The following is an 18,123-nucleotide window of genomic DNA, read 5'->3' as shown; positions in this document are numbered from 1 at the left end:
ACCTCCCTACCACAAAAAACAACAACATTTAAACTCATGTCCATGTCCGTTTACGTCAATGTGGCGCTTGAGAAGGAGGACAGGTGACGACACGTGGAGAGAGAGAGAGAGAGAGAGAGAGAGAGAGAGAGAGAGAGAGAGAGAGAGAGAGAGAGAGAGAGAGAGAGAGAGAGAGAGAGAGAGAGAGAGAGAGAGAGAGAGAGAGAGAGAGAGAGAGAGAGAGAGAGAGAGAGAGAGAGAGAGAGAGAGAAGCCTGGCGCTGTCACTTCAGCGGAGTCTTCAGTGAACGGAATGCAGAGACGAGCTGCGTAAAAGCGGTCAGGATGTTCCCAGATTTCTCGGTGCGACACACGCAGAAGATTGTGCTTCACCTCAGCTATCGAACAACTTCATTTCACTCCTGTCCACCTAGGATTTTTTGACTTGTTTTGTTCGTAAATTCGCATGGATGGACAAAATGCGTGCAGGGAAAGTTTCCACTTTTGGGATGGACCTACGCGTCTTGGTTCTCCTCCTCGTGCACTTGACGCACACTGGCACCAAAGGTAAGCGCCCTGAATACGAGGACTAACCGAAATTTGTGGATGAGTTTTTAGATATTTGTAGATGAAGCCTGTTTTAGCTTCATAATGCTGCTGATTACTTTTTTCCTGAAATTACTTTCCTAATATTGTCCGTGCAGATTGAGGACCCTGTGTCCTCATGTGACATAAAACTATAGTTTTTAAATCCCGTAAAGTGCGTCTTGTTGTGATGTTTTGTTTTGTATCTTTACTGTATTCCTTAGGCGACTGTCAGAGTGTCAACTTCATTGATTGCACCATAAAAAGTACAGTTGTCATCTGACTTGCAGCTACTAGCCTGATTCAATATTAGATAAGGGTTACGCATCTGGCAAGGCACGTTTATTGTAGAGTTTATACTCATTCACTTATTCAAAGTGTCTAACGCATCAAAAGTAAGGCAACATACAATTACAATCCATAAAAAAACAATGACTATCATTCATTTTAGTATGAAATTAGTGCAAGCAAGTAGACTAGTTTATTTCTGCTTTTAAGTGTAGCAGTGGTGGAGAGTAACAGGTTGATTAGTGCCTGCTCTGCATAGATTGTAGAGTAAATATATACATATACACACACACACATATATATATATATATGTATATGTGTGTGTGTGTGTGTGTGTGTGTGTGTGTGTGGCAGGGTAACAATAACAGACCAGACCCACCAAGGCTGGAAACTGAACAGTACTGGAAAGGCATATGGGAGAAGGAGGCAGCACACAACAGTGATGCACAGTGGCTGGTGGCTCTGAGAGAGGACCACAGCAACCTCCCTGAACAGAATCCAGTTACCATCACAGTGGCAGACGTCCAAGAAAGAGCCTCAGGTATGAAAAATTGGACAGCACCAGGCCCTGACATGATACACGCCTACTGGCTTAAGAAACTCACGGCTCTCCATGAGCGCTTGGCAGCACAAATGAACCAGCTGCTGAGGGATGGGAATCACCCTGAATGGTTAACCGAAGGGCGCACAATCCTGATCCTGAAGGATCCCTCAAAGGGTACAGTCCCATCCAACTATCGCCCAATAACCTGCCTCTCCACAACGTGGAAGCTCATGTCCGGCACCATAGCGGCTAAGATAAGTAAGCACATGGATCAATACATGAGCACAGCTCAGAAGGGAATCGGTAAAGATACCAGAGGTGCCAAACACCAGCTCCTGGTAGACAGAACAGTCGCTCGAGACTGCAGAACCCGCCACACCAACCTGAGCCTACGACTCAATGCCACATACTTGGATCATTGAATGCCTGGAGCTATACAACATCAACAGGACTCTAAGAGCCTTCATTGCAAACTCGATGAGGTTGTGGAAAACCACACTTGAAGCCAATGGCAAGCCACTTGCACAAGTCTCCATCAAATATGGCATATTCCAAGGAGACGCCCTGTGCCCACTGCTGTTCTGCATAGGTCTGAACCCCCTCAGCCAAATAATCAACAAGACTGGCTATGGATACCGACTCAGGAACGGGGCCACCATCAGTCACGTCCTGTACATGGATGACATCAAGCTGTACGCTAAGAATGAGCGAGACATCGACTCACTGATCCATACCACCCGGATATACAGTGCAGACATTGGGGGTTGTCATTCGGACTAGAGAAGTGTGGTAGGATGGTGACTAAGAGAGGGAAGGTAGTCCACACAGAAGGGGTCTCACTCCCAGAAGGAACAATAGCAGACATTGAGGACAGTTACAAGTACCTCGGAATCCCACAAGCAAATGGCAACCTCGAAGAGGTGACAAGGAAAGCGGCTACAGCCAAATACCTCCAACGAGTAAGGCAGGTCCTAAGAAGCAGCTCAATGGCAAGAACAAGTCCCGGGCAATAAACAGCTACACCCTACCAGTAATCAGATACCCTGCAGGAATAAAAAGCTGCCAAAGGATGAGATACAGACCACAGATGTTAAGACGCAAAAGCTCCTAACCATGCACGGAGGGTTCCACCCCAAATCCAGCACCCTGAGACTGTACGCTGGCCGTAAGGAAGGAGGCCGAGGACTAGTGAGCATGAGAGCCACTATCCAGGATGAAACATCCAAGATCCATAAGTCCATCAAGGACAAGGCTCCGACAGATGACGTGCTCAGTGAATGTCTCAGACAATGGGGAACAGAAGATGAGGTGCTGGAGGTCCCGTCATGGGAGGACAAGCCCCTACACGGCATGTACCACCGAAACATAACTGAAGTGGCTGATATACAGAAATCCTACCAATGGCTAGACAGAGCCGGACTAAAGGACAGTACAGAGGCTCATCATGGCTGAGCACCAGAGCAATAGAGGCCCAGATCTACCACACCAGACAAGACCCCAGGTGTAGACTGTGCAAAGAGGCCAATGAGACAATCCAGCTTTACATAACTGCAGGGTGTAAGATGCTGGCAGGGAAAGCTTACATGGAACGCCATAACCAAGTGGCTGGTATAGTGTACAGGAACATCTGTGCAGAGTATGGGCTGGAAACCCCAAGGTCAAAGTGGGAAACACCTCCAAAGGTGGTCGAGAATGACCGAGCCAAGATCCTGTGGGACTTTCAGATACAGACGGACAGAATGGTAATGGCGAACCAACCGGACATTGAGGTGGTAGAGAAACTAGAGAAATACCAGGGGCTCAGAGAAGAGCTGGAGAAAACCTGGAGGGTGAAGGCATCAGTGGTGCCCGTGGTCGTTGGGGCACTCGGGGCAGTGACCCCCAAACTGGAGGAGTGGCTCCAGCAGATCCCAGGAAATACATCAGACATCTCGGTCCAGAAAAGTGCAGTTCTAGGAACAGCAAAGATACTGCGCAGAACCCTCAAGCTCCCAGGAGGACCCGAGCTTGGAGGAAAAAGAGACCGCCTGCGGAGGGTGAGGAAGGGAAGTTTTTTACACTTTTTTTGTCCACTTGATGTGTAAATACGAGCCATCGCGATGTCGTCACATCCGGGGGACGTGGTCGGCATTTTGTGTTTCAAACAAACAATAAGAATCCTATGAACGGCAACAACAATGTTCATAAACAGGGCATTGCTTTTCTTGTGCTGTAGCATATCGATCATTTTATACAACCGTGTTAGAGGCCTGGATGCATCAGCTGTTGCCTAGCATTCACCAAGACATCCGGAGAAAATTGCGTAAGTAAACAATAACAGCGATCGCTCGTATTACTTGAGGTGTGAAAGCCCTGTTGTCTCACGTTATTAAATAATTTACACTGAAATAACAGAATCACTCGTCTTTGTGGTCACACTCCTGAACATGTTGTCCAAGTTGCACAGTTGATTTTAACAATCAGTGCATTGTTGTTTAGCCTTCGGGCATCAACCTCTCTAGGCACTTTGTGAACTGTGGACAATTGGGGACAACTGGCAGATAGTGGGTGGCACAGCTGTAAATCTATTATAGCTGATGTTCTATTCATTTATATCATGTCACTGCCTGAGTCATCCAAACGAGCCCCTTTACCACCTCCAAAGCCGTGGTCTCCGGTAGAGAGGGGGGTGTTAGGAGCTGAGAGAGATGAGAGAGAGAAAGGAAGAGAACAACCCCAACATTACATCACTATTACAGATGTTCTGCCATATCACACATTTAAAAAAATGTAGCTTTTATCTTTACTCAAGTAATGTTTTGTTTCAGAAATTCATGCTCCTAAAGGTTGCAATGTGCAGCATTTGTAGTTGCAGTGGTAATGTAGTTATACAACAGTAGTTGCTTCGTCTTTTCCCTTTTGTAACTACAGTGATTTGCATTTGTCAGAATTTGAACATGGCATAGGACTGGTACAATTTTGATTTTGATGATTGAACATTAAGATGGGTAGTTCAACTCACACACAAGGGAAACTATTCAAATGCAATGCTATTATTCAACATGCTATAAGATGCTTGTTGATTTCTCTTGGTGATGAGGTGCAGATCATATGCACAAATTTCACAAAGTGATCCGACTTGTCTATCCATGGACAACTCATGTATGGGGAACCCAGAGTCCTGCAAACTCCACAGGCAACACCCAACATAGGGATCAAACTCAGGACTTCCTTGCTGTTGGACAGGAATGCTAACCACTGTGCCACCATAATATTGCACCATGATGTTTATGGTCTAAGTTTGGTAGATCTTTTCTCTTCTGTCATCTTTGCATTATCAGTGAAATCAAACCTGTCCTCACTCGCCCCAATCTGGTAAACTTGATCAAAGCACTCATTTCCCCCTTCAATTATTGCAACTTTCCTTTCCGGTCTTGACGGAAAATCACTCTCACCTCCAACTTGTTCAAAACACAGCAGCTCGGCTTCTCACTGGTTTCATCAACCCAACCCATTGGCTCTCTGTGCGTGTGCTGTCATTTTACTTTTCACTTTTAAAGCTCATTTACAGCATTAAAAGTTTATATTTTAGAACTTTTTGATCCCTAACAAGCCCTTGAAGCCTCAGGCCCCTCAGGTCCCTGTTAGTTAGTTAAGTTAAATAATACTTTGTTGATCCCCGTAGAGAAATTCATTTTCTGAATTTGACCCATCATTCATTGCCACTGGGGCAGACTCTCGGAGCAGAGGGCACCTACAGTAGATGGGGACCCATCTCCAGATGTGGAGCCAGGCTAATAGTCAGAATCCCCTGGCTGGAGGATTGACCTATTGTACAATCACGCCTTTAGGTTTGTCAACTTTGGAACGACCTGCCTGAGAAGAAAAGAATGTAAGAGTGAGGTAATTGTACAACGAAATTGCATAGATCAGATGTTTGGGTTAGTCCTGAGCCTCTGCGACTCTGCGCGCCGCCATTGTGGGCCAACCTGAGCATGTTTTTGGGGGTCGAGGAAACCGGAGCACCCGGAGGAAACCTGGCTGGCTGCCTTCAGTGCTCCTCTGAAACGGTTCACCGCCTCCTGGGTTTGTCCCTGTTTCAGAGCGTGGTGTCCTGCACTGGTCAGCTCCTCCTTCCTCTTCCGCCCTCCGCTCCTGCGCTGCCTCCTCTTGCTCCTTCTCTCCTTCTCGCCTCTTGTGACGTCTTCTCTGTGCTGTAGGTGTGGGGGGCTTTGGTGGTGGATTTGTGGCTAGCTAGCTGTTTGCTGACTTTTCTAAAAAGCTTTTTCATTCATGGCGAGACTCTCCACAGCAAAAACATCATGCAAAACAATGTGGAACACAGAAACTATGCAGCTCACAGCAAAAGGCAAAAAAGCCGCTGCACCAGGGGAGAGGGAAGCTGCCACGCGTTTATGCGCCGACATGAAGACACCAAATAAGGCTGGCGGAATCAGTTTCTTCTTTTAAGTCACCTCTCAAAGCTCACTTTTATGGATGATTTATAATTGTTTTCATCTAAACTTTACCATTGCGAGACTTAATTTTGCTCATGTTTTTATTTTTGGAGACAGATTGGCTGAAACATGAGTTGCCTGTATGTAACTGAGTCACAAGAGCACAGACAGAATACGTTGGTTAAGTGATGTCATCACTCCACTCCCGGGTCCAACAGAGCTTTAGTCGTATTCACTATAATGGAATTTAGCTGATTATAACCTGCTGAAATATTACTTTTACTCCAGATGTATGTCTTTTCTGACATTAGTTATATATATGGTGAGATATATTATTCTCATTAGGTGTAAAAGCAGTTTTTCTGCTGTTAGTCCAGCAAGAGATTCAGATAAAGTTGCTTTTTCTCAACAGAAGTAGCTTGATTATTGTGTGTGATGTCACACTTAACAAACGTATGTGCTGCAGCCATTGTGAATACATGTTACATAAACCTCTAAATGCTGTTCGGAGTATACAATGAAAATCAACACATTATGTCTTCCCTATTGAAAGAGGAGAGAGAAATACAGTCATAAATAGTAGTTGTAAAACCGGTGGACTGAGACTTGTGAAAACAGGCACCAAATGATACGCAATCTGATATCAAGCAAGAGCAGAAAAAAAGATCCACATTAGTTTGAGCTACATTTTAAGGAGACTATATACAGACATAAACCAGTGAACAGAAATAAACCAATGAGTAAAAGTGTACACACCAAGGAACACACAGAGCTGTCCACTGTGTTGCAGTTAGCATACTATGAATAAACAATTATCATTTGGCCTCATTCTGCACTCCAGTTATGGTGGAAGTCGGAAAATCTGACCAGGATCAAACGTTTTCTCCAAGTTGTTGCGTTGTCCAGGTCGGAAACATCGGATATTGACGTGTCCGCAAAAGTTGCAACTTTGTTGCAATCAGTTTACAGTGATACTTCATGGTATAAAATATAGTAATATATATTCAGCAATAAGTCTGCATTTTCATATTTCAAGACTAGGTTGTTTGCCTCAACGCCCATTATAGGGATTTTGCTCTGAATCAGTTCACAGGTGCTTTTGCAGGGTTTGAAGTTTTTACAGCTTTATAGAAAGTACAGTATGATTAATTAGTTTTGGCAGTGAGTCTTTGGTATGTCATACTGTATCAAAGCTTTGTTTATTAATTCTAGGAAGATCAAAGCAGACTTTTTACGATAACTTTGCACAATACAGTGAATCAATGAATAACACGATTGTACAGTAATAGGGTTTGTTTAAGAGTGTTTTGAAATAGCGGTTGTTGCTATAACAAAATCATAAATCCATATGTGTTTTGATATAACCATGTGTGCTGCACTTAAAATGTGAAAGGCAGCCCCACCTTACAATAAGCTTAATTGTTACCAAACAGAACACCAGAGAGGGAATTGTAAATGTAAGACAATCCAGCTCATACATAGTGGATTTTTAAAGATCACATCAGAAAAGTATTAGTCTAAATATGCACCTTATTTTCAAAATCAAAGCTTCACTTCGCCTTTGTGCAGCAGGCATAGTGAGAGTTTAAAATGAGTTGGGTCTGCAGAGATTTGAATCCAGCTACTCAGGAAATATGTTTTTTTTTTTTTTTCTGTGCAACCATGTAGTAAATTAGATTGGTGTTGGATAATATTTGTAAGTATTTCACGCAGAGCTTCATAACATTTGGACAAGAATCAGCTTTTGATAATTTGCCTCCACTCAGAGCCAAGACTGAGTCCACAGCTAATAAAATTGACTCTTCGGGTCACTCTGACCTGACAAACAGGGAGGATATATTTATCTAAAGGTCCCATGAGGATCTGGACGCAGTAGTGGAACCTAACAAGGTAAACCAAATAAACATTTAGCAATAAGCATCATCCCTTGTGCAGATAAATAAAATCATATTATGCCCAGTTTGTTACTGGTGATAATGACACAACATAGCTTTATGCATACGCATGCATAATACATTGCAAGCTGCAGTTGTTACACGAGAATTAAAAAAAAAAACATAATTTAAAGTGTTGATTCCTGTGAACAAATGATTTGTTTGTGCATTTCAATGAAGCAAGCCATTTGGTCCCATCAATAATTAATGTGTTAGTGAGCTTTGACGCGTTTGCAAATGACCCTGAAACCAGACAAATGCCCTTTTAAACCAACAAGCATCACATCTGACATTAGAGACTGGCAGATTGAGCTAATAAACTACATATTTACAATATGAAATGCATGAGCAATTTTAATGTGGCCTGCCCTGAATCAATGTTCTTGTTAAATGTGAGACAGGAACATTTTTTTATGTTTTCAATTCAATTGAAAGTAATAAACGCTTACAAGCCATGATAAAATGGTTCAAATCCGGCCCATCAGTGTACACTGCGTTCCAAATTATTTTGCAAATTGTATTTCAGTGTCATAAAGGTTAAAAAAAAGTCATGGATGATATTGTGTCTCAGGGCTCTTTGAATCACTCACATCAATCTCAGACGTTTGTGATAATTAGTTTGTCAGGTAAGCCCAGTGAAGGGAAAACTACTGAAAAAGGACGTTCTACATTATTAAGCAGACCACCATTTTCAAGCTATAAGGGAAAGAAAAAGGATCTCTCTGCTGATGAAAAGCATGAAATAGTTGAATGCCTTGGACTAGGTATGAAAATCTTCGATATTTCATGAAAGATTAAGCGCAATCATCGTACTGACAAGAGATTTGTGGCTGATTCAGAGCACACATGGATTTGTGCAGATTAAGGCACAATGAGGCTTCTGCCAATTCATCAGATTAAGAGAACAGCTGCTACAACAGGTATTTGAAGCTGCTGGTGCCTCTGGAGGGTCCTGCACCTTGATGTTCGGGAGACTCCAGAGGCACCAGCAGCTTGCAGTTGTGCATAAACCATCTATCCAGCCTCCCCTAAACTGTTAATTGAAGCTCATGAACAGAAACAGCTGCAGTGGCCCAGAAATACATGAAGATTCCTTTTCAAACAGTCTTGGTCACTGATGAGGCCGTGTAACCCTGGGTGGTCAGATCAATGGAGTAGTGAATGGTTGGTGAATGGCCACCATGTCCCAACAAGGCTGTGACATCAGCAAGGAGGGGGCAGAGTCATGTTTTGGTCTGGAATCATGGGGAGAAAGTTTCTAACTGACCACTTTTTTCTATGGTACAAAAAGAAGAGCCGTGCTTTCCCAAACAAGATCATCTTTATGCATGACAACTCACCATGTCCTGCTGTAAAGAAAACCTCTGCATCACTGGCTGTTACGAAAGGAGAGAATCTCATGATGTGGACCTCATCCTCCCCTGACCTCAACCCTATAGAGAACCTTTGGAGCCTCAATCAAAACATTTATGAGGGTGGAGGGCAGTTTTCATCCAAACAGCAGCTCTGGGAGGTTATTCTGACATCCTGCAAAGAAATCCAAGGCAAAACTCTCGAAAAATTAACGGATGCAAGAATTTTGAAGCTGCTATCAAATAAGAGGTCCTCTGTTAAAATATAACTTGACCTGTTAATATTTGTTTGATTGAAATAGCTTTTGATTTCAGTAAATATGACCTCCTAATGCTACAAATTCAACAAATGACTATTTTCAGTTAATTACAAGCTTTAAAATGTATTGAAACGATGAGTTGCATAATAATTTGGAACAGTAGATTTTTAGTTGTTTACTATATTTATTTTTGAGTAAAATACTATTATCACCGGGAGTTTTTTTCAATCACATTCATATTATCCTCAGTTAAAGGCTTGAAAATTATACTGATTGTCCTTTGACTTGATGATTTAGAAAATCTTCATTTATTATTAAAATATCATTTGCATAATGATTTGGGGGATTTTGGGACTCATGATTACAGCAGTCAAATACATATTAACAGACTTCGAAATGAAATGAAGATACATATATATTTTATTTCTCTATAATATGATGCTAGAGTTTGGGGCCTGTGGGGAGTATCGGCCCTCCCTTCTTTTATCTGTGAAATGAACCACCAGGCAAAGCAGGGATCTGTCCCTGCTTTTTCGTCTCCTACTTTTCGTTCAGTTTCGCATTGCGATTACCTGTCCGGAGCGATGAGCGACCACACAGAGCCAGACCCATGTAGTAGCTTCTTGGTCTGTGGTACCTACGTGGAGGGAGCGATGGAATCCGATGCTTACGAATCCAGTCTCTTATTCAATCTAAATGTGAGCTCTTGCCCATCTGTCTGGCCCTGCTTTGCTGACTAATGCAGGGTTACTGATAAGAGTGGGATGCTTCAGCTTCTGTATTTTGTTTCATAGCTTTGAGAAAAGGACATTACTGTGTGAGACAGACAAACCAGAGAATGTCATATTGACCATTCGCTGCAACAGGACAAGTCATGCATGAATAATTCTCAGAATGCAAAAACATAATTTGGTCCAAGTCGGTAGCACTTGAGCAACAGGAGGGGGGTTCATGATTTGTACTTTGATTTTCTGCACAGTCGTTTTTTTGTTGCTGTAAATGACGACATTGTTTTCATGACAAAAAAAATAGTGGCTCTTTGGAAATCAGTGCTTTTTCCCCCCTTTTGAACAGTCTTTGTAATGTCAATCTGAACCATTGCTAGACTATTTCTATGTCTTTTGATAACTTGACATTTCTGTGATAGTTTTCCTTCGTATTATGTGAAAATCTACTATTTAGCTCTTTTAAGCATGTTACAATTGCTCCCTTATAACAAAACCGTTCATCGAGTTTTTGTTTGTGCACTCTTGGGAAATGTTCGAATTTCATGGTGCCTAATCTTAGCACCGTGATGGCAGCTTCCTCCGAGCTCCCCCTGTTTCCTCAATGCTCCTCCTGAGGCCATACGTGTCCAGGAAATGCTTTTCTTACCTCTCCATCTCTTGCAAAACTTGTCATTTCATTTTAGCGTTCCAGCGGGCATAAACATTATAGCTTTACTACAGCACAGTCTTTTTTCCCGTCTTTCTTGACAATCACTGTGCAGCAAAGGGGAGCGTGTGGAGGGGGTGAGGTTTGAGAATCAGAAAGAGAGAGTGCTGGAGATTTTGTGTGAGCAGTTTTAGATCAGTATTGCATTTTCTAACCAACAATTATCATGATGGGTTTGAGATTATTACCAAATACCCCTGCCCTTCCTCCTTTCCTTTTTTTGTTTTCCTAAACCTATTGGACTGTGCACATACAGTGACTACAGCTCATCTATCTCAGCAACTGGGCTTGAATACGGAATATCTTTGATTATGAGACTATCTCCGTCGTCTTTGAACTCTGTACAGACAGATGGCTACAGAGCTGGTGTCGTCCAAGATCTCAGTTTATAAAAAGAGCTAATATTTAGGCATTCGAGTGGAAAAGTGTTTTATTTGGATTATTCTCATAGTAGCTCATGTGTGTCTTGGCATTTGAAAAGTTTATTGTTTTTGGTAAAGTAAGAAAAAAAATCTAGAGACTGAATGCTTTATTGTCTCATTATTAATCAAACTAGATAAAGATATGAATCTTTTCTTTGATGTGTTGGCAGTACCAAGAATGTGAGGCTAATTGCTCAGAGCATTAATTTGATTTATGTTCAACCAAAGTGGAAACCCTTATTTATTGCACGACCGCATTGCACAAGTCTTTCTGCACCATTTTGCACTAATTGTTGTTTTTTTCCGTTTCTGTCTTATGTGCCGCTGCCCCTGCACTTTCTGAGCAGAACAAGTTTCCCCAAGCGGGACAATAAAGTTTTATTAATTAATTAATTCAGTCAATTCACTTGGCCGCAGCAGTCATGTTCAACAGATGTTCTACAGCCTGGAGCAGAGAACAGATAATATGATTCATTTTGTGCTATTTCACCGGCAGATACAGGTTACTGTCTCGAAGGTTTCATGTTCAATCAACATTTGAGATGTCCCTGGGCAAAGCACTGGGTCCTCCTGACTTATGCCACTGTTTATGATGAGGATGAAGATTGTTTTAAATGTAAGGCCTTACAATTTATTGAAGAAAATTAGATATTCGTTATTTCAAACATGAATATTTCAAATCACTTACTCTTCTGCTCCCTGTTCAACCGTTCCCTGGCGGAGCAGTCCATCCCCTCCACCTGGAAGTCCTGTATCATCTGTCAAGTGGCGAAGAAGAGTAACCCCATCGGCCTGTGGCTTTGACATCACTGGTCATGAAGAGCTTCGAAAGACTCGTCATGACCCAGCTGCAGGCTGATGTGGGTATGCCCTCTGACCCACTGCAATTCGCCTACCAGCCACGGAGAGGGGTGGATGATGATGTGCTCACTCTGGTACATGGTGACATCACCCACCTGGAAAAGCCCAAGTCCCATGTCAAACTGGTCTTTGTGGATTTCTCAAGTGTAGTTTAACACCGTAAGCTGCTCCAGATGAACGCCAACCCTCACCTCATCCTCTGGGTCCTTTCCTTCCTCACGGAGAGGGATCAGAGGGTCAGAGTGAACGACCACCTCCGTGCTGTCAGGACAATATCCACTGGTTCTCCTCAAGGTTCAGTCATCTCTCCACTTCTCTTCAGTCTGTACACAAGCGACTGCAGGAGCACCACCCCAGGTATAACCTACATCAAGTATTCAGACGACACAGTAATCATGGACACTACAAACACACACGGATTACTTCTAATTGAACTGGACTCATTCTCACGGTGGTGTAGGGAGAACTGTCTGGATTTAAATGTATCCAAGACCAAAGAGATGACCATCAACTTCCAACATGGCCACTCCAGCTCTCCCTCACTCAGTGTCAACAACGAAATATTTGAAAAGGTTCATTCATACAAATACCTGGGTTCCATAATCGACCATAAACTCACATTCAAACTCAATAAATAAATGTCAACAACGCCTCTTTTTTCTCTGTGAACTCCGCAAACTCCAAGTCCACCCATCCGTTCTCGCCTCTTTCTACAAATGTTTCATTGAATCCATCCTTACATTCAACATCACTGTCTGGTTTGGTTAACTCACTCTATAGCTCCAAACGAGGTGAAGATAGAAGCTACCAAGCTCTTCCACGTTTTCCCTATTTAAATACGGTTACGTGAAATGTTGCCCGATCCAAATATAGTTACACAAAATTACACAATGTGGATTTTCTAAGCGGATAATAAGAGGAACTATACGGAATTTCTCATGTATGGCTGGGTTTCCTACTGCAAGTACAGCAGAAGTAGACGGATCTGACACAGTAATCTCTGTATAAAGTTAGTCAAGCACTCAATTAATGCATTAGCGCCTTGGCTCACACAGGAATAATTTTTTCAGGAGCTGCAAGGCTTTTTATCTTCCAGCAGTGATATGTTCCTGTTATTCCATTGTGTGTGACATGAGCTTGTTATTGAGTCCTTGAGCATGTCTGCACTCTTGTCTGTCCTCCACCTGTCGAGTGAGTGTCAGTAGTGAGCGATTAACAGGTTCTGTTGGATTCACTGTTTTGAGCTTGAGTTCAAAATAAAACACACCTCTCAATAAATGTGTGAGGTGAGCAAAAAAGACAAGCCCTAACATGTCTCTCATGTTGTTGTTGTTCTTTGACACAACTTGCAAACAAACTTTGGGCTGTGCAGCTTGAAATTGTTGGACTACTATACACTGCATGCAGAATTATTAGGCGACTTTGTGTGATTATTTTTCATCACATTCTCCAACTCCAAACTGTGTCAAATTGAAAGCATCATTCTTGATCATCTATTGTATAATGCAGTGTTTATCAGCTTTGCAACCCCCCAAAGGAAACCATTTTCACTCAAACCACATAGAAAATAGGCCTTGCATATATCTGAAGACCACCTGAAATTATCTTATGACCCCCCTGTGAACTTGGACCCCAGGTAACAGTTTAAGAACCTGTAACTATGTCAGGTGTGCTGAACTATTCTGCAGCTTCTTTATTTTTTTCATCCAAAGTGAGCAAGAAAAGAGATCCTTAACGTATTACATGTAAAGACCTGCAACACTTTCAGGATAGTGCAAGGGGTTCAGTGCTCTTAACCTTTGCCAAGAAACAAAACGCTGGAACCTGTCCACCGATAAGTACTCTACACGTAAATGTCAAAAATATCTCAAGATTGACTCAATGACATGTGGGCTGATGACATCACAGTATCTGGTGAACCCGGAGGAGAGGCAGCATTGTGGAGGAGAAGTACTGGTGTGGGTATAAAATAATAATAATAATAATGCATTGGTTTTATATAGCGCTTGTCTGGACACTCAAAGACGCTTTACATTGCACTATTCGTTCACACCATGCTCGGTGGTGGTAAGCTACTATTGTAGCCACAGTTGCCCTGGGATAGACTGATGGAAGCGAGGCAACCAGTCTGCGCCATCGACCCCTCCGACCACCACCAACTACTCACCCACTCATGCACTACATTCGCTAGGCTTCCTGGTGTTCCCAAACGGTCTCCCATCCAAGTCCTGCCAGGCCCTTCCCTGCTTTGCTTCCAAGGTCTGACGGGATTGGGCAGAGCAAAGGCGGTATGGCCTGGTTTTAGTAGACTCACTTATCATCTAATGTTGCAATATTTCCTCTGATGGACAGGTCATTAATTCAAGATACCTTATGGTGAGTTAAAAGTGTGGGGTTGTATTTATTGGAGGCTTGTCGAACCAGTGTGTGTGTGTGTGTCTCTCGATTTAGCCCTGGTACATGTTCAGACCTAGACCAAGAATTCCTGAATTTTTAGACCAAACTTATTCTTACTGCAGAATGGTCCTCCAGCGGTGATGTGTTGAATGGTAAGCTTGTGCGAATGCTAGGCTGAATATATATGAGCCGAGTTGGACCAGAAACCAGCACATTTTAGCCATCACACGTGACGGGAGCGTAACTCTTTGGCATCCTCTTTCAAATGTGAACCTCGCCGAGTTGGCACTGCTAATAAGGGATTTTCATTTGGCCTGAGCCACTGTAATTTGAGTCTGTCAGTGTGGGGCTGTAAGGCTGAGAAACTCTCTGCTCATTCTGCACCTGGACTGTGCTTCGAACACAAACAAAGTCTTCGCTCGTAAACGCTTTGTGTCAAATGTTTGTGACAGGGCAGAACAAATTGCACTCAGTCTAATTTATGCACACCACCCTCAGTCTGTGCAAATATTTGGACTGAAATAGAAACAGCAGATTCTTGGGATGAATGATTTAAGTGCCACTGTCAGTTTGATCTAATTCACCCTCTCAAGTCTCATTTTGTAGTGTGAATCTTATAATCATTTGTAACTAGGCTAAATCTACTATCTACACTGGAAACTGCATAATGTTTATAGGTTTATAGCATGCGAATACTAGATTTTTTAGGATTTTGCAAAACTGAGGAATATCTATTAGTGAAACTCAGCTCAATGCATAACAATAATACAAAAAAAAGATGCAGCAGATAATGAGCATTTCATATATTTTTCCAAATAGTTGACTGCTCTTTGACTTTGTTCGCCAGTCTCAGGATTTGGTTGTCCCTCTGTCTGCATTCACAATTGTTTTTGATATGTTTGTTTGTAGATAAGCCTTTTAGAGGACCAAAAACAGAGAGAGATAATGGATTTTTCCAGTGTGCGAAAGTGTGCCAGGCATAATGATTATCATTTCTGTCCATCTCCTCACTTGTAAGTGCTGCACTATTATACATTATACCAGTATCATTTAAATCATCATATAAATCTGTGGTTATTTGTCCATCTCGCAGGTAAAACGTCATCCTACATCCAGATTTATTATTTACTGAAGTCTTGCTAATTCTCCTCACTCTTTTTCTTGTTTTCAGCTGCAGCGTTCGCGTTGGGGGAGCTGGAGGTCGAGTGTCCACTGGGTCAGTTCCCCTGCGGGAACACGAGCGAGTGTCTACCCCAGGCCCTCCAGTGCAACGGATACGCGGACTGTCCCAACGGCGCGGACGAAGACCAGTGTGGTAAGTCTGAGCACTGCAGCCCTGCTCTAACACAGGTTTGCTTTAATGGTCTTACTTCACATGCAACAAAAGGATCAGGTGTTCACAGGTCTATCAGTGTTTTACTATTAGCCCCTCAACACTTTGTACTAGTTTATAATGCAAGCTTTGTTAAATATATGTTTTTATCATTATGTTTTCCACCGTAAACAACATTGTACAGATATCACATCCAGCACTCTCTTGGAAACAAAGGTCTTTATATTAATGACATTGCAGTGCTCATATACCTTATTTATTATTATTTTTATTTGGTTTAATCTCAACATTAATGAATCTTTTCTACTTGTGGAATCAAACGTGTTAGTATATTGTAAACTTTGAGAGAGAGCAGCTGTTGTGGCGCTCCCCACACACTGCAGGCGCTCCCTGACTCTGTCCACCGGGCCATGATTCTAAAACCTGACATAAGCTGCAGATAGGAGGTAACGTGTCGCCCCAGGCCAGAATAACATGTGTGAATGTTTCACGATGAACGTCCCTGGTCATTTAGTGCATTTAAGAGCATATGCTACGAAGCAGAAAACTAAATCTTAATTGCAACAAACATGACATGTTCTCATCAGGAATATGTCCTTGATACTGATAAGTTGTTGACTTCGCTGCGGTCTGCTGCACAGCTGCCGTGTCAACACTCAGACACTGTTACTCTTTTTTCTGTCAAAAAGATGTGTGTTACTTTGAGAGTTTACGTCATACTTCGATCTTAGGCAGCTGTTGTTAGAGTTTAATGTCACTTGTCCTGATTATGTTTTGGAAAAAGTTTTGTACAATTTACTTAAGACCAGACATTGTTTGTTTTTATGTTACTTAAGGGCTGTTCCCATTGTGGACGCTTTCAATTTGCTCATAAAACCGGACTATGCTTCCCTTTTCTTCTGATGAATTGGTCTCTGTTGACGTGTATGTCCCTAAGTAAACATACGTAGACAATAATAAATCAGCAACCGAATGTAACTCACGAACGTAACACAAATATGGCTACAAAACTGCTTTTGTGAAAAGTAAACACGCTCGAGCGTTAATGTACAACATAAAGTCTGTCCTTTTCAAACAAACTTCATCTGGTTAGGGAGGGCATAGTTCTAAGAAGCTTTTGTGTTAAGAAAGAAGTTGAAGAGAGGGGATTGTGCATGGTGAGGTGTCATTAAAGCCGAACTAAGTAACTCATGCCCCCAGAGGCCATAAGCGCTTCTGCAGGTGTCGTAGCATGTTGCGGTTTTTTACTCATTAATTGTCCGTGAGAGTAAATACGACACTGACAGAAAAGACAACGAGAGAGAGGAATATTGTTCATCCAATTACACAATGCAGATCATTTTTATCACTTTTTTTTTGCCTGTTAGCTTCTTCTTCATGATTTTATTAGTGTGTATTGCGCCTCCGACCCAGTACAGGAACAACATTTAACACTTGTATTACCATCACATATTTCATAACTCAGTGTTAACTCTCAACTGGCTTCAATGCTGTGACATGATCTGCAAACCCTCTGTTGAGTGAGGGAACAATCAAATGTCTACTGTGTGTTTACTACTAAATAAATTAGACACCAAACAGAGTTGTCATAGGTTGTAACAACATGAAACTCATCTCTTCTTGCACAAGGAAGGACAAAACATGATCAGAAAATATAAAACATGAACTTTAGAGTGACTTGTCCAAACTAAACTTGAGCACTTTAGTTTCTAGTTTGTATTCAGCCATTGGAGAACATTGATAATTGGCTGGGAACGGCATAGATCTCTCACATCAAAGCATGTTTTCTGAGAGAGACTAGAGGCTCGAGGGGAAAGTAACACGTACGTCACACACAGGACTATAAAAGATGAAAGGTGGATGGATTAGTACTTCCTTTACAAGTTTGTTCCACACGAGCAAAACTTGTGGCAGCCATTGTCTCTGACTTAGCGATACTTGACCCTTAGAGGTGGATTCTACTCAGTTACATTTTGGCCGACACCATTTTTACTTGAGTAATCCTCTTTTGCTGTAATATTATTAAATTAAAAAACAAATGCTCACTGTGGGCCATGTCTATAAAAATCAAAAGCTTTGTGGTTCTTCAAATATCAACATTGTTTTCTGATTCCTTTTCCAACACTTGGACACACTTAGACTATGGCAGTACACATGTATTAATGAGATCTGTATCATGTGTTATTTTTGTGTTTATTCAAAATGCGCTCGCTTCACCTCTCCATTTTGATGATCGGATACTGAAGATGTTTAATCTTTTTAATCTCATATTTAAGGATGACAAAAGCTTCTCTGTAAT

At 42.0% G+C, this 18,123-nt stretch overlaps 1 protein-coding gene across 1 annotated transcript in view; it reads left to right on the top strand.

The window, feature by feature from the left end:
- The first annotated feature begins 281 nt into the window (after positions 1-281).
- rxfp2a (relaxin family peptide receptor 2a) overlaps positions 282-18,123 on the top strand; it is a 42,975-nt gene continuing 25,133 nt past the window's right edge. The window contains exons 1-2 of the mRNA XM_079566547.1: positions 282-545; positions 15,663-15,806. Coding sequence (XP_079422673.1) covers positions 449-545; positions 15,663-15,806 — 241 coding nt within the window. The 5' untranslated portion in view covers positions 282-448. The remainder of the gene's footprint in view (positions 546-15,662; positions 15,807-18,123) is intronic.

Source organism: Gobius niger (assembly GCF_951799975.1).
Source record: "Gobius niger genome assembly, chromosome: 11".
Lineage (NCBI taxonomy): Eukaryota > Metazoa > Chordata > Actinopteri > Gobiiformes > Gobiidae > Gobius > Gobius niger.
This window is presented reverse-complemented; position numbering and strand designations above follow the sequence as displayed.